Source organism: Zootoca vivipara, chromosome 2 (genome assembly GCF_965207765.1).
Source record: "Zootoca vivipara chromosome 2, rZooViv2.hap1.1, whole genome shotgun sequence".
In the NCBI taxonomy this organism is placed as follows: Eukaryota; Metazoa; Chordata; class Lepidosauria; order Squamata; family Lacertidae; genus Zootoca; species Zootoca vivipara.
The window spans coordinates 70097889-70125421 of record NC_142584.1 but is presented as its reverse complement, the minus strand read 5'-3'; the positions used below and the strand labels follow the sequence as shown (position 1 = coordinate 70125421).

General features: G+C 44.1%; 1 protein-coding gene and 1 long non-coding RNA gene across 6 annotated transcripts in view; one reads left to right on the top strand and one right to left on the bottom strand.

Moving 5' to 3' along the window:
- The window catches only part of HEMK1 (HemK methyltransferase 1, mitochondrial release factors N(5)-glutamine), a 48422-nt gene extending 23132 nt beyond the window's left edge, over positions 1 to 25290 (bottom strand). For all 4 annotated transcript variants that reach the window (XM_035106059.3, XM_088662179.1, XM_088662180.1 and 1 more), the window contains exons 1-5: positions 25185 to 25290; positions 22104 to 22577; positions 20551 to 20642; positions 13939 to 14032; positions 589 to 744 (exon numbers count right to left, since the gene is read on the bottom strand). In XM_035106059.3, coding sequence (XP_034961950.3) covers positions 589 to 744; positions 13939 to 14032; positions 20551 to 20642; positions 22104 to 22355 — 594 coding nt within the window. In that variant the 5' untranslated portion in view covers positions 22356 to 22577; positions 25185 to 25290. The remainder of the gene's footprint in view (positions 1 to 588; positions 745 to 13938; positions 14033 to 20550; positions 20643 to 22103; positions 22578 to 25184) is intronic.
- Positions 626 to 16056, top strand: LOC148686910 (uncharacterized). Of its 2 annotated transcripts, none has more exons than XR_015948216.1 (3): positions 626 to 751; positions 9283 to 9428; positions 15917 to 16056. It is a non-coding gene; the product is annotated as an uncharacterized LOC148686910 (long non-coding RNA). The 2 variants fall into 2 exon arrangements; XR_015948217.1 differs by lacking the exon at positions 15917 to 16056 and adding an exon at positions 10168 to 10287.
- Positions 25291 to 27533: the final 2243 nt, after the last annotated feature.

The following is a 27533-nucleotide window of genomic DNA, read 5'->3' as shown; positions in this document are numbered from 1 at the left end:
TGGGAGGGGGGAGGAGCAGCCTGAACTGGGGGGGGGTGCGGACAGGAGCTCCACCCTTCCTTCCCCCCTCTTTCTTTCTTTCTTTTTCTCCCTCCCTCCCTCCCTCCCTCCCTCCCTCCCTTCTCTCTCTTCCTTCCCTCCCTCTCTAGCCCCCTCACCCTAGTTTTGATCCTGGGTACGCCCCTGCAGTGTAATGCTTTGGAACAGAGCTCTTTCTAAGTCCCCATCTGCACTATTCATTCAAAGCAGTTTCATACTACTTTTATATGGCTTCTCCCAAAGAATCTTGGGAAGTGTAGTTCTGAGAGCTGGTAGGAGATCCCCTATTCCCCTCACAGAGCTACAATTTCAAGAGTTGCCTGCGAAGAGGGACTGAATGTTAAACTACCCTGGGAATTCCTGAGCCACGCCAGGTATGAGGCTGCTGGTGCAAAAAATAAATAAATGAATATGTTTGTTCTTGACTTTTAGACCTCAGGTGGCAAACTTTTGGAAGGAGTGGCTCGTCTTTCCTTCCATTGTTTCCTAGTGAAACGGGGCAGGGGCAGGACTCTCAACATTATTGTCTTAAATGAAAATTTCACTCACATGAGGCAGCTTCTTCAGAAGACTCAGAGCAATCGCTCCTGAGCCACAGCCAACCTCCAGGATCACAAGCCCACTCTTCTCTGGAGACAGCTGCTTGCAGTTTGCTGAGGTCAATCGCTTCCTGCATTCTTCATCCACAATAAGGGAGACCAGTTCCTAGCAGGTAAGAAGCAGGTTCTGTGATGAGTCCCCAGAAGTCTGACCCTAATTTCTCAGTTTCCTGTCTGAATGCAGAGCTTTCTGTATGATACTGTAGAATTAGCTGGTGTGTTGAGGCATGTGCTGAACACATTATATTATATATTATAAAGCCTAGTGCTGTAAAAAGGGTCCTCGTTTATTTCTAAAAATAATTATCCTTAATAACATTAGCATAATAGTATTGTATGCAGTGAAAACAAACCCCTTCATCATGCAGAAACAAAGCCCGTAAGAACGCAAATGCTCCAAAGTGCAAAGGCAAAAAAATGAAAGGACTTTAATCATATTGAGTTATTGTTGTTGTTGTTTAGTCGTTTAGTCGTGTCCAACTCCTCGTGACCCCATGGACCATAGCACGCCAGACACTCCTGTCTTCCACTGCCTCCCGCAGCTTGGTCAGACTCATGTTCATAGCATCGAGAACACTGTCAAACCATCTTGTCCTCTGTCGTCCCCTTCTCCTTGTGCCCTCCATCTTTTCCAACATCAGGGTCTTTTCCAAGGAGTCTTCTCTTCTCATGAGGTGGCCAAAGTATTGGAGCCTCAGCTTCAGGATCTGTCCTTCTAGTGAGCACTCAGGGCTGATTTCCTTCAGAAGCATCAATTCTTCGGCGATCAGCCTTCTTTATGGTCCAGCTCTCACTTCCATACATCACTACTGGGAAAACCACTAACTATTGCTAGTATTTTTGTTGTATTCATTAATGCCTGCATTAGTGTGGAACGGAGACTTTTCAGAAGGGCAGCTTTCTTCACCTGAGTGGCTTTAGACCAAAAAGTATTTCCCCAGCAGAGAGGCCTGTTTGCCTTTTACACCTGGGTATTTGCATACCTCCTCCTCTGGAAATTGAGCAACCAGAAAGTGGGTCATAATAGTACATCTGAGGCTACAGAAGCCTAGAAGGAAATCCACCTGTCTCTTCCAGTTTCCCCCCACTAGAAACGAGTTTGCAGCATTGCTGGATGCTGCGGGAACTATTAGGATGTTGAAAACTGGTAATGAAATGTAGAAATTGGGGCAGAGGAGCCCTTCAGGGTTTGCTGCAAAACACTTACCCACAGGGAGTGGGTAACTAGAGATATTCACACTGACATTGGGAAAAGGGAGGGGTGGTGCTGGGTGGGAGCTCAGCATAGGACTCCTAGCCTGCAGGTTGCTCAATTCTATGAATGCTCTAGGACTACAGCTCCCATCAGCCCCACCTCATCCAAAACATCTGGAGGGCATCAGGTTGGTGAAGGCCGTTCTAGGAGGCCCTCAATGCCTGAGGCCATGTTCATATGCATTCCAGAATTAAATTAATTTTCCTAATCTAAAAGTGAGAATAATGGATTATAAAGCAAGGGGAGAGGGGGACAGATGACAGTATGCAACAAGAAACTCATCCTGGGCTATATTCTCACAAATGCAAAGCTGTAGTGATGAAAAGAAAGAGATTAGTATTTCTGGTGTAGGAGAGTTTCTTACACACACACACACACACCCCAAGCTGCATATGCTCACATACAGAATATTCTTAGAGCTCCCACAAGAAGGCTGGAGATGGCATAGGAACTCAAGAAACACAGGTCTCTAGTACTCTCTACTTTGATTTGTTTTGCTCTCTCTTTTTCAACTAAGAGATGGGAATTGTGCTGCTGCCAGCAGTCATAAAAAGGGCACTTCCACGAATTTGCAGGTGAAATTTGTACCCATACTTAGAAAGCTTTGTCAGCAAAAGCACTCTTGAACATGCTGGCCTTCTGGTACTTTGCAGCAATGTGTGTTGTTCATACAAAGGCCTCGGCACTTTAGGAAAAATTTCAAGCACCAGGATGGAATGCTGAGACATATAACATGAGCATACCATACAGGAGCTTATATTCACGGTGGTGTTTATATAACAGTTGCATAAGGAAGGGCCTTGCTTCCGCCCTTTTCCTTGTTAGTTTACAGCCTTAAGGATCAAAATTCCATGTGAACAGAGGCAGATCCATGCACAACCTGGATCTGTGCCCAGTAAAAAAGGGGTGGGAGAAAAAGGAGCACAGGGGGAAAGAAGCCTGCTATATCTTCCACATGAGCCCTACCCATGTCTTAAACCTCCCATAGTTTGTCCTCCCAGAGGCTTTCCGCATCAGTTGGCTCTTTGGTTGGCTTATATGTGATCGACATAGAGCCAGGCCTGCCATCACCACGCTTAGTTTCATCCTTAACCAATGGACCAGTGAATGCCATTAATTTATGGGTATATAAGAGAGTGGGTTTAATTGGATTTCCCATTCAGCGTGCAGGGTATTTTGATTCACATTGCACTGAATTTCGTGGAACTTCCAACTAGGTAAATGCAGACAGGACTCTAGAACTTGTGGACGTCCAATGAAGCCGAATGTTGGAGGAATTCAGGACATATCAAAGAAACTACTAGAATACCGTTTTGTCACAGGCGCGGTAGCAGCTACTCTAGAGTAACGACTCCTAACGACGTTGCATTTTCATGCTTTTATTGTGTGCAAACTATTTACAGTGCAGAGTCAGTACTATGTACATGTTGTCAGTCTGGGTCAGAACCTCCGAATGGAGATTCCCGCGTTTTCTTCCAACAAAGTAGCCTGGGAATACCGAATCTCCGCCCCAGTTGCTTCTTGCGCAATTCTGGGGCCGGCGGGAGCGGTCTTCTTACCGCGCTTTCCCTGCTTCCCCCTTCCTTTCCTAAGCGGAGCTGTGGCTCTGCTACCCTGCCTGAGCCATGGCCTCTACTTCCCGATTCCCCGCTGGAGTCATCCCCCTCCCCGCTCCCACTGGCGCTGGGAGAAGAGCTTGTGCTTAAGATGGGAGGGGGCTGTCTGTAGCTTCTGTCCCTCACACGTTTGAAAATATAAAGTGAGATCAGGAAAAATTAAGGAAAGAAAGGAGGAAATTCATAAGGCAGGCCTGTGGAAAACAAAGAATTTGCTATTGTATTATTAGAAGGACGGGAAGTATCTAAGAGGGAAGAAATAGGTTAAAATACAAGGATGGTATACTGTTCACATTGCGAAGAAGAGTTTATTTTGAATTATGTATTTTGTTTTTCGTATTTTTTCTGTATGTAACTTGACGAGAGGAAGAATTTGTGTTGTACTTGTTTCACATGTATGTTATGTTTTGTATTATTTTAAATAATAAAGTATGTTTTAAATCTAAAAGAAAAAGAAAAAAGAAACTACTTCTTCACATGGCACATAGTTAAACTATGGAACTCACTCCCATAGGAGGCAGTGATGGCTTTGAAATTCATGGGGCACAAGGCTATCAACAGCTACCAGCCACAATGACTATGTCCTACCTTTCCTCTTAGAGCCAATGGGCCTCTGAATATCAGTTGCTGACACACACACACGCACGCACGCACGCACACACACACACACACACACACCATCTTGAATTTGAACCACTACATCTATGCACCCTGGCATACAGTATTAGTAATTCTGAATTATAATTTCTTCTAGGCGAAGCTAAATCTTGCTGCATCATTATGTCAGAAACTGGTTACTTTCACTATCTCCATTAAAGGCTCCTCTCCCACATTTTTTTAAAAGCAGACTGCATTGAATTTCTACTAGGGTGCATATGGAACAATGTCAGTGATGCAGCATTTATCAAGAAATACTACTACTAGTACAAATAAAACTAGGCTGGTAATCCCAGGAGAACAAGGAGCTAACGTAGGGCAAAATGTTCCAAGATTAGAACCAGAACAGCGAAGGGAAAAATGGGGAAATTAAGAGTGGTCTGGACGCAACCTAATGATGCAGCTACAGAGGATCAGCTTCCTTGTGATAAAAATATGAGGTTAGAGGAATCAGTAGCACATTGGTCACAGTTTCTTCCGTGTTGTCTACAGCCTTTTCCACATGGCATGCTAAAACACTGAAGAGGAGGCATCTGACCTAGTTTCATTGTATACCCCGCAGCAACTGGATAGATGAGTCATCAGCGTGGTGGTAACGGGCTCAACCGATAGGAATATCACAACGCACGTAACTGCTTAAGAGCACTACCTACTAGTCATTCACTATGAGCACATCCCACATGCTAGACACCCTGCCAGTCTGAGTCACTGGCACAGGCTACAAAAAAGCAGTTTGAGGATTTTAGTACCTCTTTCCTAGAACTGGAGGTTGAGCAAAAGCATTTCAAAATGAAACATCCCTCCCTCCCTTCTAGCCTTGAAAACACCAACACCAGTTTTTTTTCAAGAACTTTGCTCTGGTATATATTGAACTATCATTGGGAGAGACATTGAGGGAAGGGCGGGGGGGGGGGGGAGAGAAACCAAGAAAAAGAGAGGACTACTTGGTTTTCATTTGCTTTAAACAACAACAGCATAAAATGCTGTAAGGGGACCGGGGCAGGATGATGCAATAATAATAATAATAATAATAAATAATTTATTAGTTATAGCCCACCCGTCTGGCTGGGTTTCCCCAGCCACTTTGGGCGGCTCTCAGCAGAGTATTAGTAATAATAATAAAACGATAAAACATAAAAAAAACCTTCCCTCAACAGGGCTGCCTTCAGATGTCTTCTAAAAGTCAGATAGTTGTTTATTTCCTTGACATCTGGTGGGAGGGCGTTCCACAAGGTGGGAGCCACCACTGAGAAGGCCCCCTGCCTGCTTCCCTGTAACCTCACTTCTTGCAGTGAGGAAACCGCCAGAAGGCCCTCGGAGCTGAACGCTGGGGGGTAGAGACGCTCCTTCAGGAGCAATTTCTTAAAAAGCAGTTCATTTTCCCTTGAACAGAAGAGTTGCAAATAGAAGAAAAAGCCTGCAATGCCTAAAACATAATACTATGTCTAAGGTGAGTGAAAGGGGGTGGGGGAGATGAGAGAGTATATCCAGGTTAGACAGCAGTAATTTGTTTTATGTGGGGGATGCCTTTGCAGAACCAATTCAGAACATGGCAGCTATGTAGTTAATGGAGCTGCGCCAATTTGGAAATACTGTAACACTGTTAAAATATCTGTACTGGCTTCTCGTTTGTTTCCAGGCACAATTTCCAATTACGTATTGTTTTTATATATCATATCATCACCATCACCATCAATTTATTACCAACATATTCAAAGTGCTGGTTTGGGCCTTCAAAGCCTTTAAGACTCAAAATTGCTTGTGACCAGCAGGGCCCTACCTTCTTTCAGATAAACCTCATTGGTTAAAACTATTCAGTATGTGGAACAATATGTAAGAAAAGCCCAGTGATCCATTTCCTTCCTGTAAAGAAGCCTTGGAAAGGACACTCTGAAGTGGAAAAGGCAGTTACTGGAAAGAGAAAGGGGGTTGTTTAACACTTTCCCAAATGAAATCTAGATTCACATAATCAGGAAACAATTTTTGTAATGTGCAAGGCAGGCGATCTGAATCAGAACAACTAGAATATGACAGCCCTATTTAAGGTGTGAATTTATCTTCTTTTAAACTTCTCCCTGGCCTATTTGACTCATGTGTGCATCTCCTCATTTCCATTTACTTCCCTGGCTGATTCAATTTGATTTCTTTAGACTTTCCTACTCTTAGGTTAGACAATTACCATAACTCTTTCCCCCTTTTTAACTGTCTCTTCCAGCTAGTGCAAGGTTTCCACTTTTCTTCCCTTCTTTAGCCACAGATCTGTGTGTGTCTATTCTTGTATTGTTAAGGGTTTAGTAGGCCATTACAATAGCAGGTGATGCTTATGTTTTACTGGATATTTTGTTGATTATTGTGCTGTTGCACAAAATATTTTATTGCCTTATACAAACATGCCTACAGTTTTAGTTTTAAATTTTTAGTTGTGGTAAACATGTATGTATGTGCACCGCTGTGGAACCTGCTTTTAGTGGAACACTGGCATATGAATATTCCAAGTAGAATATAGGAACAATGCTGAAGGCAAGAGGGCTGGAGCAGACTCTCTTAGTTCCATGAACTTTGTGGGTGCCTTCACCAGAAGATACATTCCTGGAAGTACATGTGTCTAATCTGGAAAACATTTTCCTCAGAAAGTTAATTCTGGGAGTTTTGTAAGGGATGATCACCTCACCTGAACATACAATCTATGTGTCTCCAGCTGTCATGCATTCTGAAACTTTCGCAAGTAGTATGTCGGCACTGTATGACAACATACACGAAAACATTATTTCCCCTGACTAAATTATTGACAAAGTGGAGTGCAATGAGATAATGCAAACGTATTTCATCATGCCCCTTAACTCTGCTGCTCAGGGCGTCAATATAGCATGAGCTCTGATACGGTTTCATTTCATTCTTCTGAAAGAATACTAAAGGGTTTCCCCATATTCCAATTTGCTTCCCAGAAGTACCAAGGCATTCCTCCTGTCCAGTTATTGTGAAGTGGGGTGTGTGTGTGTGTGTGTGGCAGCTGCCACACACACAATCAATCCCTCCTACCTCTCTTATAGCTGGGTAAAAGGTAAGATGAAAAAAAGGAAGTCTCTTGGTTCTCAGGGACGTACAGGATGTTATGATGCAAAGCTAACATCCTAAACTCTTAAGACACCATTGTAAGAAACAAGAAGTGACAGAATAGCCATGCAATCTTTACTGAGAAAGAATAGTTGCATTAGGAAGGACCTTTGCTGCTGTAAGAATTCCCCCATGAGGAAAGGCCACAACATATGGGACTTTTTAGCTCAGAAAAGTAGTAAGGAGGAACATGAGAGATGCAAAAAAAAATCATGCATAGTGTGGTGAAAGGGATGTTACTTCCCTGCAAACTCCGGAAGTAAAATAGTTTGGCCAGAAAGCAATGAAATGAATTTGTTCCATAGTATGTTATGGTGCAGAACGGGACCAACACAGAAATAGGATAGGTCCAAAACAGGACTACAGGAATGAAAACTGGTAACAGTTCCCAAGACATAGCTATACACAGGTAGGAATGGTTTGATGGGGAAGAGCCATGGAGCTGGCACCACTGCTTACTGGGATGGCAAGCGGCAGCGCCAAGGTTGGGGCAGTGTGGGCACATTGCCCAGTGGTGGCTAGTGCCCATTGGGAATGGCAGGGCAGAAATCAGGGATTCTAAGGGTAGGTGGGGCCAGAGCCAATGGTGCAGAGAGGTAGAGCCTACAACCGACCATGCCAACTAATTCTAGTTTGGATCTCTGATGAGTTATACAAAGGCAACCCTAAGACCAGGCATCCCCAAACTTCGGCCCTCCAGATGTTTTGGACTACAATTCCCATCTTCCCCGACCATTGGTCTTGTTAGCTAGGGATCATGGGAGTTGTAGGACAAAACATCTGGAGGGCCGCAGTTTGGGGATGCCTGCCTAAGACTAAAGAGGAGGAAGCTGAGAGGCAGTGCCACCCCCTGGACTGGCTGTAAGAAAACAGGTAGGTGGGGGCAATTGAGGTTGGCAGATCAGTTCCCTGTTTGCCCTAATGGACAAGCCTCCACTGCCACCGACAGAGCCAATTCAGCGCTACTGCTGGTGCCTGCTATTAATGGCAGAATACTGATCTCTGGAAGTGCGTAGATTCAAGCCTTTTAAATTCATGGAGAAGTTATTCGGGGGGGTGGGTGGACCTATGAATTTCTTTCATGTGAGGAGAAGGCATTTGGGTTGTATCCAGCTAAAGTACTCAGAGAAGACCCACTGAAATCAACTCATATGTGTTGAGTTTTAATGGGTTTCCTCTGAGTATTACTTAGTGGGAAACTGCGTGCCGGGGCCCTTTTAAGTGCAACAGTGCTGTGCAAAGAAGTCCTTCATTTCGTCTGCCCTAAATTTTCCAACATTCAGCTACATTAGACGACCCCAGGGTTCTAGTAGAGATAAGAATATAAGAAAAGCCCTACTGGATCAGGCCAAAGGCCCCCAGCATCCTGTTCTCACAGCAGCCAACCAGATGCTCCGTGAGAGCTTGCAAGCCACACCCAAGTATAACAGCATTAACCACATTTGTGGATGTCTAGCCACTGGTACGGAGAGGTGTGGCCTGTGCCTGACTCTGAAGGCAGTGCAGCCGTAATGACTATTCTCCATTAATTGATCATTTTGGTTGCCTTTTTCAAGTGAAAAAGTAGGGCAGTCCAACCCATATTAAGAACATAATAAGAGTCCACCTGGACCAGGTAATGGCCCATCTACTCCAGCACCTTGTTCTCACCAGCTGCCTATGTGAAGCCCACAAGTACAACTCGAGTGCAACCACGCTCTCCCCATGCATGATTCTCAGCAACTGGCATTCAGAGGCGTACTGCCTGCAACAGCGGAGGTAGCACATAACCATTCTGGACAGCAGCCATGGATAGTTTTGGGCAGCGTGCACTAACATGCTGCTTGTTCAGATTAAACCATGGTGGGTTTAAAACTATGGTTTAAACATGTGATGTGTGAACTAAGTCACTGTGTGCCATCACAGTGCTCTGGTTCCAATGTCATCTCTGACATAAACACTTGCTGGTAGAAGAAGACATTGCATGACACAGAGTCACCACTTATCCTGGCAATCCCTACAGAAAACGTCCTTCAGCTTGCGCACAAGATACAGGGCAAGGAAGAGCAGGAGTTGGTTTCTCCTGCTCCGGAAGGTAGGAACTGGACCAATGGATTCAAAGCTACAAGGAAGGAGATTCCGACGAACATCAGGAAGAGCTTTGTTAAGGTAAGAGCTGTTTGACAGCTTAAAACATGACTGCCCTCTGGTGGCTTAACAAAAACCCGTAAACAGAAGACAGTTTAGGATAGCACGTGCTGCAGAAAATCCTAGAAATATAAACAGCAAAGCTTAATTTAGCTCATTGACTCAAATCGTATACATGCCTTCTCCCACAGAAAATTGATTCTGATTTTTTTTTTATTTTATTTGCCTGGACCATGTGTTAAAAAACATTCGTGAAAAGAAAAAGATCCAGCAATATAAGATTAGGCAAGCGAAACCTGCAACAAAATGTTAGAGTGTATTCTCTACCTAAAATCGAATCATATGAAGGCTGTAATCCTGGGCACAGTCGCTACGAAGCAAGTCCCACTGAAATCAGTAGGACTGACGTCCTAGGAGCCATGTATAAAATTGCACTATAAATAGCATGCTTATTTCCAAACTTCTTCAGATACTGCTGGTTTAGGTCAAAGGTCCATCTGGCCCAACATTCTGTACAGTCAACCAGACGCCTTTGGGAAGCCCACAAGCTTCCAATTCTCTCCCCCGCTCAAGTAAAACATTATTTGCTCACATGCACACACCCACACATACAGACAGAGGGGGATCTGTATTGTGGCAGGCACTGAACAAATGGGTTCGCCCTCTCCCCTTATATCAATTTATCAACGAAGATTATCGTAGGAAAGCCTGTGGCAAATAGCCAATTATCACTCAAGTATTAATGAGGACGTTTTCTAAGTATTTCACAGATGAAAACTCAGCTACCTGGGCACCAGAAATATGCTATATGATCCTTGTGGTAATCTGGAAACTAGAAATGCAATTGTTTCATCATCCGGAGTTCAAATGAAATTCCTGGGTAAGTACCTGCAAGAGAAATCCTGTTGTTTTCAAATGCTACATAATGACCTTGTAGCCCACGATCTTTGCTTAAAGAAACTGGTCAAGTGTACACAGCCTGAGCAACAGGTTTATATGTATAAATGAAATGCTGGCAATTACAGGAACTCACACATTCATACAGCATTATCTCACTGCTTGAACACTCACTCTCCCTCCATTCACATCCAAGTATCCATCTCCTAATTTGACCTTAAATCCAGGTGGTTATTGTGAGAAAGATGTGGACATTCTTTCCACCAGACCTGTGCAACTAAAGCACCAGCAAAGGCCTGAGTGCAAGCATTCTTAATAACAACAACAAAACAACAACAACATTTATTTTTAAACTTAAAGTGTTCAACGTGTTTCTGATGAAGCCTCACAATGTTCCTAGAAGGTAGACTAAATTAGATATTGCTAAGGGGATGGAGGGCTGAGGCTACACGCAACTACAGCTGAAGCAAGATTTCAATTGAAGACTTCCCTGTTGATAGTTTGCACTATGTCTAGAAGCAGCAGAATAGAAAATGATGCAAAAGCAGATGGACATGGATTTGCTCTGCCTTCTGAATTTAGATCTGCGTTATTGCTTTGGTGCTTGGCAACCTGCAAAGATAGCAAAGTCCAAGAGTTCAAACACTGATCAGCAACTAAGCATGCTGTGATCTCTTCCCTGGATAATGAGAGGACAACACAGAAAATAAAGAGGTGATGCAGCAACCAATTGTGTTGAGAGTAGAAGCAGCTCTGCAATGGTGACACTGCTCTTTTTAAATTCTGAATCTCGCAAGTAGTTATTTTGGAGGAAACACTTCCCTATTTATTTATTCTCTCCTCCACAATGATCATTTACACAGCTGTTGTTTTTTGTTAGCAAGTTACTTCCCCTCCACAAGCCTCTCTAAATTTGGCAGCCCCAACTTCTGGCAAATTCCAGGTGTTCTCATTAATCTGTGAAATATTCCTGGAAGGTCAACTGGCATCAATCCCATACTCCTAGGTGGGAAGGAAGACCTTCAGCCGTTCTACACAATCTGGTTCTAAAATACAGGTAGGTAGCCGTGTGTATCTGAAGAAGTGTGCATGCACACGAAAGCTCATACCAAAATATAAACTTAGTTGGTCTTTAAGGTGCTACTGAAGGAATTTTCTTATTTTGGTTCTAAAATGACACCTTCAAACTGCAGTTCCTAAGTCCCAAGGGGCTTAATGTGAATTACTGGCAAGCAGATCAGATATAACCCCTTACAAACTGTGCAGCCAGTTGAGAAACACTGACAAACTCCACAAGTTCAGATCAGGCCAAACCAGCGTTCACATGCTTTAGCAAAGAGAAGGATCAGGGAAGACGTTCAACAGCTTTTGGGCTTGAAAAGGAGGTCACATTACAAATATTTTAAAGTACAGAGGTTAGCACTTAGTCAATGGCTCATGTCAAACACAGCACTGAGTTGCAAACTAGGCTAGCACGGGCAAACATTGATCATGCAAGCATATGGGCAGAATAAGCAACACACTCTTGTGTTTACTATCAACACTTGCATCACACACAGCAGGCATTTGTTTAATGATTGGGAGGAGCGATATTGCGTGAAGATAGTGACAACACAGCATGGAAAACAGCAATATCACCAGATAGACTTGTGTTGGGCCATCCACTATCTTTTAAGTTCCATTTGGCACAGAAGGATTTGGCACCCAAACTATTAACAGATACTTTGAAGCCAGGATTTCTTTGTTAGAATTGTAGATATCTATGCAAAGGACCCCAAAGTTAACAGCAATTCCTGCTTTTGTATGGGACATGGGCATTCATTTTGTCAAATTAATAAACTTCAACTTCCAGTCCTGAGGACACAGAACCTTGGAAACTTCAGTGTACTTTCCACAGGTTGAACCTCAGGTTTCTAGGTCTTGTGATTTTAAGGAACAGCAAAATGCAAAATGAACAATCAGAAGACAAAAAAAGCACATTAGAAACCACTTGGATAGAGCAGAGAAGAATACAGAAGATAACTAAAGAGGAGCCAGAAAATTATGAGATGAAACCCCCATCTTCTTGAATGGCTCACACCATATTTTGTGATCCCTGGGAACTTTGCTTCTGGAATATAATTTGCCCCATGAAATAATTTGGACTTGATGGGCATATGCTGCCTCTTTCATACACCCAGGTTTTCATTCTTTAGTCTAACCCAGGGGTCCCCAGACTTACCGGGCTTCGGGCCGGTGCCCGCCGCGCCGACCGCACGGCGGGCCGGAGGGAAGGGGAGTGCGCGCGCAGCGGGCCGGAGGGCGGGGGAGTGCGCGCCCGTGCGCAAGCGCAAACGCACACGGTCGGAAAAAAAATCGCCGAAAATCGCTTGTGCGCATGCGTATGGGCCTCCCCCGACCCGGAAGTGCACCGGAAATGACCTCTTCTGGGTCGGGAGAGGCCCATACGCATGCGCACAAGCGATTTTCGGCGATTTTTTCCGATTTTGAAGATCGCCGCCGCACCGCGCGCCGTAAGAGCGGGCGGCGGCAGTCGTCGCGGGCCGGATTGGGAGGCCAATTGGGCCGCATCCAGCCCGGGGGCCGTAGTCTGGGGACCCCTGGGCTAACCTCTCTGTTTACGGTCTACCCAACAATGTTGTTTTGTTATATTGTTTCAGAGGTAGCTTATACCTCAAAAGAACTATATACATTTTTGAAACAGAAAGCAGAATTTCACAATTGAAGACTATTAGAAGAGCACCATCTTTGCATATGTAAAGACCACCACGTATGTAAAGATCACCGGACACTGGAGTCCTGAAGGGTTAGAGGTTAGCAGGGAAGGGGCTCTGAGTTTGCAATTCTTAATTAGGCTGTGCCAAGTTACTGCTGAAATTGTCCTGCCCTACTTTCTATTCCACTGTTGGAGCAGAGGCATGTCAGTTTGGAAAAAGGAGCATGAAACTCAGGCCAAAATCACATGTGATGCCCAGTCACATGCATTTCCAACCTCCCACCCCCTTCTAATTCTTTTTTAAAAAATTACCGGTAAGCACAACCCAAAAATAACTGCCGTGGCTGCAATCTTGAGCAGAAGACCAGTGGGAGGGGAGGGGCTGATTGTTTCACTCCAGTTAACACACAAGCTGCAGCCAAGGTTTGTTCTTGATTTACAGCTCATGGTTTGTCTGGAGCAAGACAAACTATGAACCAGGGTTTGGACAACACTTTAAGCCAAACTATGTATTAGCTCACAGCAGCCAAAGCAAGCCCGGAGAAGCAAAGTGGTCATGATCTTGTCTCCAGCAGCCTGGGCGTTCATGGTTTGGCTTAGCTTTACATGTGAGCTGGGTTACAGCATACATACTTTGCCATTGTGTGTGTGTGGGTGGGAATCAATTACATAAATTCTAAAGATTTTCTATCTGAGATTGCTGCAACTGACCTAGGTAAAAATATGTACCTCATCAAAGACTGTGCTCATCTCTCCCACTGGCCAGACACCAAAGACCACCCATGAGAAAGGAGGCAGGGGAAGGAATGTCCTTATGGCTGCCTAATATTGTTCTTCCTTCAAGTGGAGGTGGGCGTATGTGTGTAGCGATGCAACACTCTGGAGAAGAGCTGAAGTTTGTCCCTTATGATGACTTGCCTCTGTCTCTGGTCGAGGAATGAAGACCGGAGGTTTCATCTTGAGTGTCAGATCCTGGAAATCCCACTCACCCAGAACATATTGCACTGGCATCCTAGAACAGAGGACATAAATTACACTGTGCACTTGGCCAAGAATCCAATTACTTACAGTATCTCATAATCATACTGAAATATACCATCCTTTTCCAAGGCACAAACAACTGGACAGGCAGTACCTTCCCTAATGGGTGGAGTGGGAAGGAAAAAGAACATTCAGTCCTATGACAGAGAGATTCCAAATGTTACCTAATGCGAAGTCTGAAGCATTGTACTACTGAAGCTAAAACTGATACCACTGGTTTTCCATGGCAGACAAGCTACTGACCAGCAGCCAGATGAGAATGTAAGAGCCCTCCTGGATTAGAGCAAAAACCTATCTATCCCAGCATTCTGTTTCCTACAGTGGTCAACTAGATGCCTGTGGAAAGCCTGCAAGCAGGACACGAGTGTGACAGCAGTGACCTCTTTGTGCTCCCCACATCTGGAATTCAGAAGTCTCATCCACTGGAAGTAACATAGCCATCATGACTAGTAGCCACAGATAGCTTTATCTCCCCTGAATTTGTCTAATCTCCTTTTGAAGCCATTCAAAGTTGGTGTCCAACACTAGACCCGGTGGAAGCTAATTCCATAGTATTGTGCTGCATGAAGAAGCGTTTCCCTTTGTCTTTACTGAATTTCCCAACATTCAGCTTCACTGGATTATCTCGGGTTCTAGTATTATGAGAGATGGCCTATTTTTCCACGCTGCGCATAATTTGGCACTTCTATCATGTCCCCTCTTGATATGTTCCCCATTGATCATGTCCCCACACAAACCCCCAAACTTTGCAGCCTTTCCTTACAGGGGAGTGGGTTCCACGCCCTTGAGCGCTTTGGTTGCCTTTCCCTGCAGCTCAGGTTCAGTTCTCTCCGCCGACATTCACTGAGCAATGCAAACATTCATAATTCTGGATAGAAAGTTCCTTAACAACCACTTCGAGCAAACTGATCCAACCAAGCATTCCTCTTTGTTACACTTCCTTTTGTGGGTGCTGAATCCCCAGTTCTACGCAGCGGAAAAAGTCACCACCGGCATATCACATGGTAGATTCCATCCAGCAAGACGGAACTTATTTTAGAACTCTGATTCCTGTCTTTAAAGTCTATCATTCCTGACAGTGCTTAGTATAACAATCAGGCTTGTAAGGCTATGGTAGGGATGGGAAATCTGTCTCCCACCATGCCCTCCTGGCTCTGTCACAACTCCCCACCATATCCCTCCTGGTAAGCTGCAGCCACGCTAGTGACCAGGTGTGTGCTGCTGCCTCTCCCTGTCGGCCACTCCTGGAAGCTGGAGTGCAACATCTAGAAGGGCAGTCTCCTCATCCCTGGACTATAGGAAGGCCAGGCAGCTGTCATGTTACGATAAGCTTCTCGGTCAGGTATTCTTGCCATCTCCCCACAAAAAGCAAGCCACATATTCTACTCTGAGGAATCATAAACTAACCAAGGTACTATTCTCACTCCCCCACCCCCTTTATCTCTCAATACACACTCTTACTAGCGTCAAGATAAGGATCCAGCTTGTTTAATTGAGAATCCAATAAGGTTATATATTTTAGGTACATACAGATCCAAGAAATGTAGATAAGAAATCTACTGGCATCTTTATTAGATAGGGAACACACTCTCTGGCAGTTAAATCATTCTTCATGGTCGAAATGCATTGCGAATGCCCACTTGTCTTAAAAGTATCCGCATTGCTTAACAAATCTGATGTGTACCTAAACTCAATCATGTGCATTTTTTTATTCTGTAATCTTTTCTTATAGGGAAAAAAAGAAAGAGAAATGCTTAGGCGGCTTCCTTGTCTTTCAGCTTTTGAAGCTGAACCACTGAAAGAAATATCCATGCTACTCACTTCTCTCTCTTCTCTCATTCTCTTGTAACATTAGATGGTCCAAGAACAACCAGGAAGCGAAGCTTGGTGAGTTGGTTGCTTAGCTTGGCCTACAACTACAGCTGCAACATTTATTGTTGGGGTTTGCATAGTTTATTCATACTTTGAATACCTGAGCCTCCTTCATGATTTCTGGGCCACAAGAGAACAAAGCCAGAGACAGGAACTGATGACTTATATGCATTTCCGCCTACAGCAACATAACCTTGAACTGTTTTAGTTCAAAAGGCTCACAGCATCTTTGTATCTCCAACATCTACTTTTTTAACTGCTTACTGAACTGGGAGCAAAGCTTGTGTTAACTTAACAATGGACTTTCCCATGTTGTCATTGTTGTCTTCTTTCCCAACTTTGCTGACAGGGTTGTTCTTTGTTTTGTAAGCCTCCACATACACAATCCACTTACATATTAAATGTGTTGTAAATGCAATCTTAACACTAACTAGGAACTAAGTTCCACTGAACTCACTAATCAACCATAAATAGAATTGGGCTGCACGTTCTACTTCTGTGGGACTCTTAACTCTACATGCACTAATGACTGGGGCACAAATGTGCACCTGAAATGCAGCAAGGATAGCACTAGGAGCCAGAACTTCTGGGAGGCTGGAGAAGAAGATGCAACATCACGGTCGTCTCCTGCACATCCATTTTGCAGCTGCGAGTCTCCTCTGCAGGAGTCAGCTGTGAACCATTTAGCATTGAAAGGAATGCCTGAAGCACAGGTTCAGAGTAGGCTGTACCTGCTGTATATCTCCCATGTTTCCAGAAGTGCCTTGCTATGGAACAGAAGCATAACTCATGGACGGGGAACTGTTTCTGGGCAGAGGGCCACACTACTCCAGTGGAAAGCCGCCAGGGGCCACATTCCAGAAGTGGGAAGGCCCAATAGGGTGGCTATCTAAAGAACTTTTAACTGAGTTAAGATTTAAAAGGGATATGTACAAAAAAATGGAAAAAGGGGAAACCACCAGAGAGGAATTCAAACAAATAGCCAGCACGTGTAGAGACAAAGTCAGAAAAGCTAAAGCACAGAATGAACTCAGGCTTGCTAGAGAGGTTAAAAGCAACAAAATGGGCTTTTATGGCTATGTCCATAGCAAAAGGAAGAACAAGGAAACAGTGGGGGCACTTAGAGAAGAATATGGTGAAATGCGAACAGGGGACAGAGAAAGGGCAGAACTCCTCGATGCCTTCTTTGCCTCAGTCTTCTCCAAAAAAGAAAACAATGCCCAACCTGAAGAATATGGAGCAGATGATTCAGCAGGGGAAACACAGCCCAGAACAAGTAAGGAGGTAGTACAAGAATACTTAGCTAGTTTAGATATATTCAAGTCTCCAGGGCCAGATGAACTACATCCAAGAGTATTAAAAGAACTGGCAGAGGTGATTTCAGAACCACTGGCAGTAAACTTTGAGAAATCCTGGAGAACAGGCGAAGTTCCAGCAGACTGGAGGAGGGCAAATGTTGTCCCTATTTTCAAAAAGGGGGAAAGAGAGGACCCAAACAATTACCGCCCAGTCAGCCTGACATCAATACCAGGAAAGATTCTAGTGCAGATCATTAAGCAAACGGTCTGTGAGCACCTAGAAAGGAACGCTGTGATCACTAAAAGTCAGCATGGGTTTCTGAAAAATAAGTCATGTCAGAATAATCTGATCTCATTTTTTGACAGAATTACAAGCCTGGTAGATGAAGGGAACGCTGTGGATGTAGCCTATCTTGATTTCAGCAAGGCCTCTGACAAGGTGCCCCATGATGTTCTTGTAAAGAAGCTGGTAAAATGCGGGCTAGACAATGCTACCATTCAGTGGATTTGTAACTGGCTGACTGACCGTACCCAAAGGGTACTCATCAATGGCTCCTCTTTATCTTGGAGAGAAGTGACTAGCGGGGTGCCACAGGGTTCTGTATTGGGCCCAGTCTTATTCAACATCTTTATCAATGACTTGGATGATGGGCTTGAGGGCATCCTGATCAAGTTTGCAGATGACATCAAATTGGGAGGGGTGGCTAATACCCCAGAGGACAGGATCACACTTCAAAATGACTTTAACAGATTAGACAACTGGGCCAAAGCAAACAAGATGAATTTTAACAGGGAGAAATGTAAAGTACTACACCTGGGCAAAAAAATGAAAGGCACAAATACAGGATGGGAGACACCTGGCTTGAGAGCAGTACATGTGAAAAGGATCTAGGAGTCTTGGCAGACCACAAACTTGACATGAGTCAACAGTGTGATGCAACAGCTTAAAAAGCCAATGCAATTCTGGGCTGCATCAATAGGAGTATAGCATCTAGATCAAGGGAAGTAATTGTACCACTGTATTCCGCTCTGGTCAGACCTCACCTGGAATACTGTGTCCAGTTCTGGGCACCACAGTTCAAGAAGGATACTGACAAGCTGGAACATGTCCAGAGGAGGGCAACCAAAATGGTCAAAGGCCTGGAAACAATGCCTTATGAGGAACGGCTTAGGGAGCTGGGTATGTTTAGCCTGGAGAAGAGAAGATTAAGGGGTGATATGATAGCCATGTTCAAATATATAAAATGATGTCATATAGAGGGGGGAGAAAGGTTGTTTTATGCTGCTCCAGAGAAATGGACACGGAGCAATGGATTCAAACTACAAGAAAGAAGATTCCACCTAAACATTAGGAAGAACTTCCTGGCAGTAAGAGCTCTTTGACAGTGGAATTTGCTGCCAAGGAGTGTGGTGGAGTCTCCTTCTTTGGAGGTTTTTAAGCAGAGGCTTGACATGCATGTCAGGAATGCTTTGATGGTGTTTCCTGCTTGGCAGGGGGTTGGACTGGATGGCCCTTGTGGTCTCTTCCAACCCTATGATTCTATGAATAGTGAGCACAGTGGGCTAAATCCAATCACACATGATTAACATATACACACAGTGCTATTTCCCCATGAATACAAGAGTGCTGAATTCTTAGTAACCCCACGCAAGTTTCACCTTCCATTTTCTCCATAGGTTTCTTCCACCCCCCTCCTTGTTTTTTAAGGAAGCTGAAGCTCTCTAATACTTTCCTCTGTCCTGAGTATTCAAAAAAGAACTCATTAATTCCTACACAATGCAAATAATACCAAATGCACAGCTGAACATCAAGTCTTGCCTTACAGCTATAAAAAGCACGAAACTTAAAATATTTATTTAAAAAGAAAGCACCAAACTTCAGAATGCAATTGCACTCCAAAACTTGCACATCAGGTGGAAAATGCATCTGTTCTGGTACTCTGTCATTGTTTCTACCAGAAAGTAGACAAGAATAGCAGAGGAAAATAGCAAAGGAGATTACACAGGCAGATCTCCTAAGCCCAACATGCAACAAAACATAATGGTCAAGTATGGCTACCTATATAAGGCTGCAATCCTGTGCCTACTTACTCAGGAGTAGACCCCATTGGACTCAATGGGACTTACATCTGAGTAAGCAAACACACAGGTTTGCGTTGAAAAGTTTCATGAACTGTGCAAATACAGCCTCTAGTGGTGGCTGGGTCAAAGCACATATATTTCCATAATCAAAGATGAAGTGCAGCAGCTGAAAATTCAACTTCCAAACTGCAACAGGCACACAATGTAAAAAGACACAGAGAAAAATGCTCTACTTTCTCCCATCCTCTACTGCATCTGAGGGAGCAGGCTAGTTAAGGTCGCAATAAACAGAGTACAATAAACCAAACCCCAGATTCAAAAAAGTCCAGTTTTCTGACAGATTCTATATTGTGAAAAACATGGAATATTAAAGTGGGGCTACTTGTATTTCTCCTAAGTTTTAAAGCATAAACATATTAACACAGCAATAACAGCTTATTTGTTTCAACAGGAGGATTAATTAGTATGCAGATTGCTATAAAATCAGAACCAAAGAGACAGTGGGCAATTCGATTCACTATCCAAGACAATGAGTTCTAATACTATACTGTCATTTTCTTAACCCTTATTGTTCTAAACTCGCAAATAATTTAAGAAATTGTGGCTTTAAAATGCATGCAAAATTGTCATTATGGGCAGAAATCTACAGAACCATAGTGTTCTACAGTCTACAGTGCCATAGATGAGCACATTTCAGCAATCCAAGCCTTAAATATTCTCTATCTACCCTGGATATCTCTTTGCTGGAAATGTCTCATTTACTTAAATTATTTAAGGCTACTTAATTGTTGAATGGCATTATGTAAGCCTAGCAGCTCAGCTTGTTACTACCGGTAGCACCTCTCCACTGGCTCAGTTCTTGCAAAGACCCTATGGATTTAAAAAGGGATTTGCTCATGATTTATTAAAGTGCTAAATGGATGGCTAAATGTTCGCTACTATACTGCAGAGTGGTAGCTCAGCAGCTACTTCTAGCACTAGTACCTACTGTCTTGCATTTTTGTTATTACTAAGTAATATGTAAGGGTGCATATTTCTAAGCTAAATGGAGGTCAATCCCCATTAAAAGGAACGATGAATTTAAACGTATCCCTCCAACCCTGAAGACAGGACTTGACCCCTGTCTTCATTTTAAAACTACTTTAGCTGCCTGACATTCCACAGGCATCCTAATAGAACAGGTTTTTTCCCCTGCAAAGTCCTTGAGAAAGTGAAACATATCAGCCTAAGTACCCACCTTTGTAGCCGTTTTGCACATAGCTGCTGGATCTGTTCTTGTTCCTTTGTGGAGAGGGGAGTTGAGATGCTGCTGGCATTCAAGCTCTGGAACTGAAAAGTTATTTGCAGGCGTTTAGACTAAATTCTGGCAGCCCACTAAACTGAACTCAGCACCAAGGAGGGTTAAATGCTTTTCTTGACGGTCAGCCCACCTCCCCACCCCATTGTACTGTGATAAGAGCCCTGCTGGGTGAGACCAAAGGTCCACCTAATGCAGCATTCTGTTTCCCAATGAACAATTAGATTTGGGGTGGAGAACTTGTGGCTCTCTGGGTGTTGCTAGACTACAACTCCCATCTTCCCTGATCATTGGCCATGCTGGCTGGGCCTAAAGAGAGCGGAAATCCATCAACCTCTGGAAGGCCATAGTAGAACCCACTAAACTTGTTTAATCTGGAAAACCAACAAGCAGGGAATGAAGGAAATAGTCCCACAACCATTCACTGGCATGCTGCCTCATGAACAAAGGTTCCTAATAGCTATTATGACCAGATAGGTCCATTCTCCATGATTTTGTCCCTTTTTAAGCAGCCTTGCATTTAACAATGTAGCCATGCAGAGGAGCATTTGGGCTGTAGAGGATGGTTTTTAGGCTTCCTATCCTAAGTAGCCAGCACAAAAGTGAACAAGGATGGTGGATGAGGGGTGGGGTGTTGTGATTTCCCTCCACCATTCTGCCTTGCCATGCACAAAGGAAAGATCCTTCCACCAGCACGGAAACCAAGCGGGCTGGCACAGAATGAACTAAATATGCCATCCCCTTTTAATGGAAGGCAAGTTTATACACTAGACTACTAAGAGGCTACTAGCCTGCATTTCCATGCTCACCACAGAGGATTTCCACCAAGGAAATGCAGGCTACTAATCTCTAATTAAGCTAGAAAGTTAGCTATTGTTTATTGGTTGCTTAATAGATTAATTATTCCTTCCTCCCCCCCCCCCCCCCGCTGGTTAGTAACTTTGTGGGCTCATTTACCAGTCTTGTAAAAAGTCTTCTGAGCAGTCTCTCCCTTTCTGATGGCATAGCGGTGAAAAATCTAAGTCCCCTGTAGTACTTCAAACCAAAAATTATGGGCTTATGAAAATTGGGGCAAACTTAAATGTCAGACATTTTGACCAAATAGCTGTGCTGCCAAACATCCACAGTGGTACGACTTATTTCCAGTTGTGGAACTATTTAGGCAATTATTTAGCCATTACAATCTATGGCAAACAGATATAAATAGCAATCCAGAAAAAGCATCAATGATGTAAACAGGATAAACTGTACTTGGATGCTACTGCAAACAGCCAATGTGCTTGGTGAACCTTGATCAGAGCAATGCAAAGTTATTTAAAAGGAGGTCAAGGCTTAGCCACTGCCCACAAGAAGCACTATTTACTTCATTGGAGAAGCTTGTGATATATTAGAGCACAGAATTGCTGGCTAGTGATTCAGACATGAGGCAGATCTTCCAACATTCATTTCGGTGCTCTGCACAGACAACCACTATATTACACATATCACTTAACTGTTTTCGCTCCCAGGACATGAGAAACAATATATTCGGAAGATGCCTGTGCTTCGGGGATCTCATTCACTTCAAACACGCCTTGCCAGTGGTTGACCAGGTCAACAGCTGTAACCACACCTGCCTTATAACAGAAATACTTTCTTAGCAGTCTGTGACAGGGATTTAGATCGGAGCCTTTGGCAGGACTCTTCCCAAGATGAGGGAACAAACTCAAAAGCTTCCTGTACAAAGAGCTAGTAAGAACTTTCATGGCTTCAGAAGGTTATGGTTTCCAAGATGAGAACAGGCTCAACTTTTTATAGGCCACCAAAGTACACCACAAGTCTCTAACACCAGCAGTCTGGTTTAAGAAAATATATCAACACAGGGCATTCCAGTCTCATCAGTGCTTATACAGCAGAATGTCAACAGGAGATTCCATGTGTCCTCTTGTCCTTGCAGAGCACAAGTGATTCATTCATCCTGTAGTAACCTAGAGAAAAAGAGACAACCAAAGGAAATTATCTCAAATTCAGGATAACCTCATTTACCATTTAGGCTGAAGTAATTTTTAAAGCCCTGAGTGCTCACGGGAAGGACAGATCGTGAAGCTGAGGCTCCAATACTTTGGCCACCTCATGAGAAGAGAAGACTCCCTGGAAAAGACCCTGATGTTGGGAAAGATGGAGGGCACAAGGAGAAGGGGACGACAGAGGACGAGATGGTTGGACAGTGTTCTCAAAGCTACCAACATGAGTTTGACCAAACTGCGGGAGGCAGTGGAAGACAGGAGTGCCTGGTGTGCTATGGTCCATGGGGTCACGAAGAGTCGGACACGACTAAACAACAACAACAATTTTTAAAGCGGTCATTATAAACACAGCATAAATGTTGAACTCATATGACACACGAAAATGAAGAAAGCATAATGCATTTCACTTTCCATAATTGTGATACTAACCACATTTGAACAAAATTAAGCAGCACTAAAACTGCCCAGATTTGCTTTTCACCAACACTCAAGCTACAGGCTAGTTCACAATCAGGAGGGTGCTAGTACAGTACACTCATGTCCTGTTTGTGGGTTTCCAAAGGGCATCTTATTGACCACTGGGGGAACCGAATGCAAACTACAAGGGCTCTTCTAATGTTCAGGTGATACAAAATTCCTACACACAATGATACAAAATTCCTACACACAATGTTTGTCAAACATGTGCTATACATACACCAAGGGTACACAGACTATAAGCTTGTGGGATCTGATTGGTTTTTCCTTGAACTTTGAGATATATCAATTGGAGCTTGGCACAAAAGACTTAGAATGAAAGAACTCCGAGCCCAGGAATTTTTTTTGAGTAGCAGAATGGAATGGAACTTACAATACGCAACTAGGTCCTCTGTGGCTTCTCAAATCATTCAGAGAGCTACCAGTAGATTTGGATCTTTCTTCTGCTAATCCCCAGCTATATACATGATCCAATGGTAAAATTGTCAAATTATAGCTTCCCAACACAGCTATGCAGAGTATGTTTGTTGTGTGTCTTGACTACACGTGGATTTCCTTTTAACAGTGCCTTCTGTGAACTGTGGTCTGGGACATTTATCCTAAATATGTTTACATGGGAGATTAGGCCCAGTAAAATGAATCTAAGTGAGGTGTGGGTTCCAACCATCAGCAGTGGGAGGACTGATATTTTAAACTGAATATTGCTTTATTTTAAAAGTTCAACATCTTTTTTAAATTCATGCTTGACCAGTTCACAAATTGTCGACATAGGGAAAATTTTCTAATGGACAGTTGACACAGGCAACAAAGCATAGGGATATAGAATGGGAGGTGCAGACAAAAAGAGCCATGGCTTCTCTATAATAAAGCATATAAAAGGTATCTGTGCCACATGGGTGCTATTTTGCATTTTAAAAAATGTTTTCCTGTCATGATACAAGCAGATGAGAATATTATCCCTTTTCTCCAAATAATCAGTAAGTAGCCACAGACGAGAGTTGACAAAATAGTCTGAAATAGTTGAAAGTAGTATGATACAGCTGTTTCCTATAACACACACACTTATTTTGTTCTGGTGTTATTTCTGATCAAACAGGTAGCAACGACAGGAACTTGTACACATAGATGATAGTGGAATAAGCACAAATGCTTCAGGCAACAATACCTGCCTCTATCATCCCATCACCTTCTACTGTGAAGATACTATCCTCTGTGAGCAGTGAGAGAGTCACTAATAATAATAATAATAATAATAAAAATAAATTATTTATACCCCGCCCATCTGGCCGGGTCCCCCCCCCCCGCTACTCTGGGCGGCTTCCAACACACATTAAAATATATTAAAATATCACAGATTAAAAACTTCCCTAAACAGGGCTGCCTTTAGGTATTTTCTAAATGTCAGGTAGTTGTTTATCTCTCTCTGACCTCTGATGGGAGGGCATTCCACAGGGCGGGTGCCACTACCGAGAAGGCCCTCCGCCTGGTTCCCTGTAGCTTTGCTTCTCGCAGTGAGGGAACCGCCAGAAGGCCCTCGGTGCTGGATCAACAGGAGAAATAGGAACTTCCTTTCCCATAGTATTCCAAGCCCAGTAGGGCACTCCTACGCATGCCTGCACATGAGTTTAACAGGATTTACTTCAAGGTTAGTGTGCAAACCTTATGCTGCAAACGACTGCAGTTCGTAGCTGTCAAGTTTTCCCTTTATTAAAGGGAAATTCCCTTATGCTGAATAGGCTTCCTCGCGAGAAAAGGAAAAACTTGACAGCTATGCTGCAGTTTAAAATACATTATTCTTTGGGTGGAAGGCTAACCGCTAAACCATTTTGAGCTAAACCTTCACAGAGTAGTTTCCGCAGCCCGATCAATGCAGCTGAACAGCAGATAGAGGAAGTCAGAGAGAAATTTTGAATAAAGCGCGGCAACGAAGCTGGGCTTAAGAATGCCCATTTAGAGACGGGGAGAAGGAGGGAGGCCAATTCGCAGGTCCTTCTTTCCAAGTGAGACGCCTTGCGGAAGGCTTTTATGGACGTGTACAAAAAACATTATAACAAAATGTGGCGGCAATGATATATTTTGTCCCTTTTTTACCTGCAAATTGACAAAGCACCAATGTAACTACCGCGCTTCTTTCCCAAGAGCAGGAGGCGAGACTCTTAAGCAAATTACGAGTCTAGCAAGCGACGCACTTCCGGTTGGGGCCGCAAGCAACACGGCCTTACTCGCTAACAGCGGCGGCGGCGTACAGTTCCGCCTGAAAGGGAAAGCGTCAATTTTCCGTAAAAGGCAGAGCGAACGAGGCAAGGGGGACCCCGCATGGAAGCCTTAGCCCATTGCAGCAGTTCCACAGGAGTGGCTGCTGCAGAAAACTGTGCACGAAAGAGAGAAATACAGTAGAGTAGAGAGTCTCCCTTGCAAGTTCACTTGGAAGGAAGTCCTGCAGTGTTCAGTGTTTCTTAGGATTTAAGCCTTAAATTTAGCACGGAGGCAGGGGGGGGGGGAAGCCTGATTGTGTTAATGGGGCTTCTTTCCAAACAACTTCGTATAAGATTGCACACAGGTGCTGTTCTGCTGTTGTCTCTTAGCATCTCTCTCTCTCTCTGGAGACAATGGAGGAGGGTGTCAGGGACTGGCTGGAGGAAGAGGAGCGGGGGAGACATCCGCCAGGGAACCCCCAAGGGGAGCCCAGGAGGAGGAAGGCTCAGAGCCAGGTGATCAGTGGTGGGACACTGAGGAGAGGACAAAGGGAGAAGACTGGGAGGAGGTGCCAAGTGCCAAAGGGGCAACAGGGTTTAGTGAGCAGAGAGAGCCTGTGCCAGAGAGTAGTTCAGATCCGGCAGCTGAAGCAGAGGAGGGGAGTCAGGCGGCTGCTGAAGAATCCCAGGAATCTTCCTGTCCTGCTTCAACAAGCTCTCCTCTCCTTCTCCCTAGTCCCCCAGAACATGCAGAATAATGAGGAGGGATGAACAGAGATCAGAGGTATGCACACACAATTTGAGGCTGCTTTGAGCCTTAGAGGGGTGTGGAAGACAGGGACCTTCAGTCCTGGCAACTGCTCCATAGGGGCAAGACCACTAGTTTGCTGAGATTACTAGGTTGAGTTGTGTGTTTGTTTCCTTGAATAAAGAGTTAATGGAGATCTGCTTCCTTTATTGCTGACCTGTGTCTGACTCCAACCCTGATAGAGTGTGCCTCTGTGAGTGAAGTCAAACTGTTGTAAGGTTACAGCGCTTGCTGTGGCTGTAGAGACCAACACAGGAGATAGTTTTATATATATTGTAGCTGGGGCAGATGAAAGTGTCAGGTTGTGCTGCTACAGATGCATCATGGTGTTTCTTCTCTCTGCGCTCCTCCCAGTGGTCATTCACCTTTGGTCACTGCTATGGATGCACAACCTGACTGTCTCCAGGTACTGCAGTCATCTGTAAGGGATTCCCACATGGCAGGGTTGATGTTGCTAGTCTTCATGTCACATTTGCATACATCTTTGTAATGCAGAGTTGGCATGTTTGCAGATATCTACGCTGGTCATGTCCACAGAATGGAAGATGGCAGGATCCCAATGGATCCCCTACAGGGAGCTGGCTTCAGGCATCAGATCCTTTAGGGGATCCTTTGGGATCCTGTCATCTTCCATTCTGTAGACATGACCAGCGTAGATATCTGCAAACATACTGGGAATGTGGGCTTGAGAGAGCACATTTTTCTTTGATATTCTGTCCTAAGTAGATTTAATTTGAGAACTGTTAATTATTTCATAATACTAATAATAATAATCACATACTGGTTTTCATAACAATATCTAGAAAAACAAATGCAGTTTAGTAGCATCACTTTGCTAACTGAACCGGGCCTCAAGCCACTTTCTCGTCACCCTTATTGGGGTCTCAAAGGTAGAGGTTTGTCAATAAATAAATAACTGAAGTGGTTTTGCTGAGTGGAAGTGCAGATTCAGCGGGGGGGGGGTTCAGACAACAATGAGTGCTGCATTTTGGGTGGCGAGGAAGCCTCCCACTCCCAGCATTTGATGTCTTGCAAGAGACAACTGTAAAAATCATGAGATGGAGCCTCTGAGCATGGGCAGAGCACCCACCTCTCAAAGGTAGTTAAAACAACAGCAAATGCACGTTGCACACATTAAAGAAAATTACCCCCCACCGCCAATTCCACACATACGCATTTTCTTCATTGCTTTATTCTTAGGGAATTCGAGGGTGGGTTTGGAGGAGCGTAGGCGGTAAAATACAGTCCTGCAGAGTAGGCAGTCTGACTAGTCGAGGACCACTTTGCACCAGACGATGGATTTGCCCCGGCCAAGGGCACAGCGATAAGGGGCAGCAGCTCCCGAGAAGGAAAACCCTAGTGGACGTTTCACCGGCTCAAGCGCCTGCTCCATCGCCCTGCCGGCCACGGGAGCTTCCCTCTGCCGACCGCGAGACG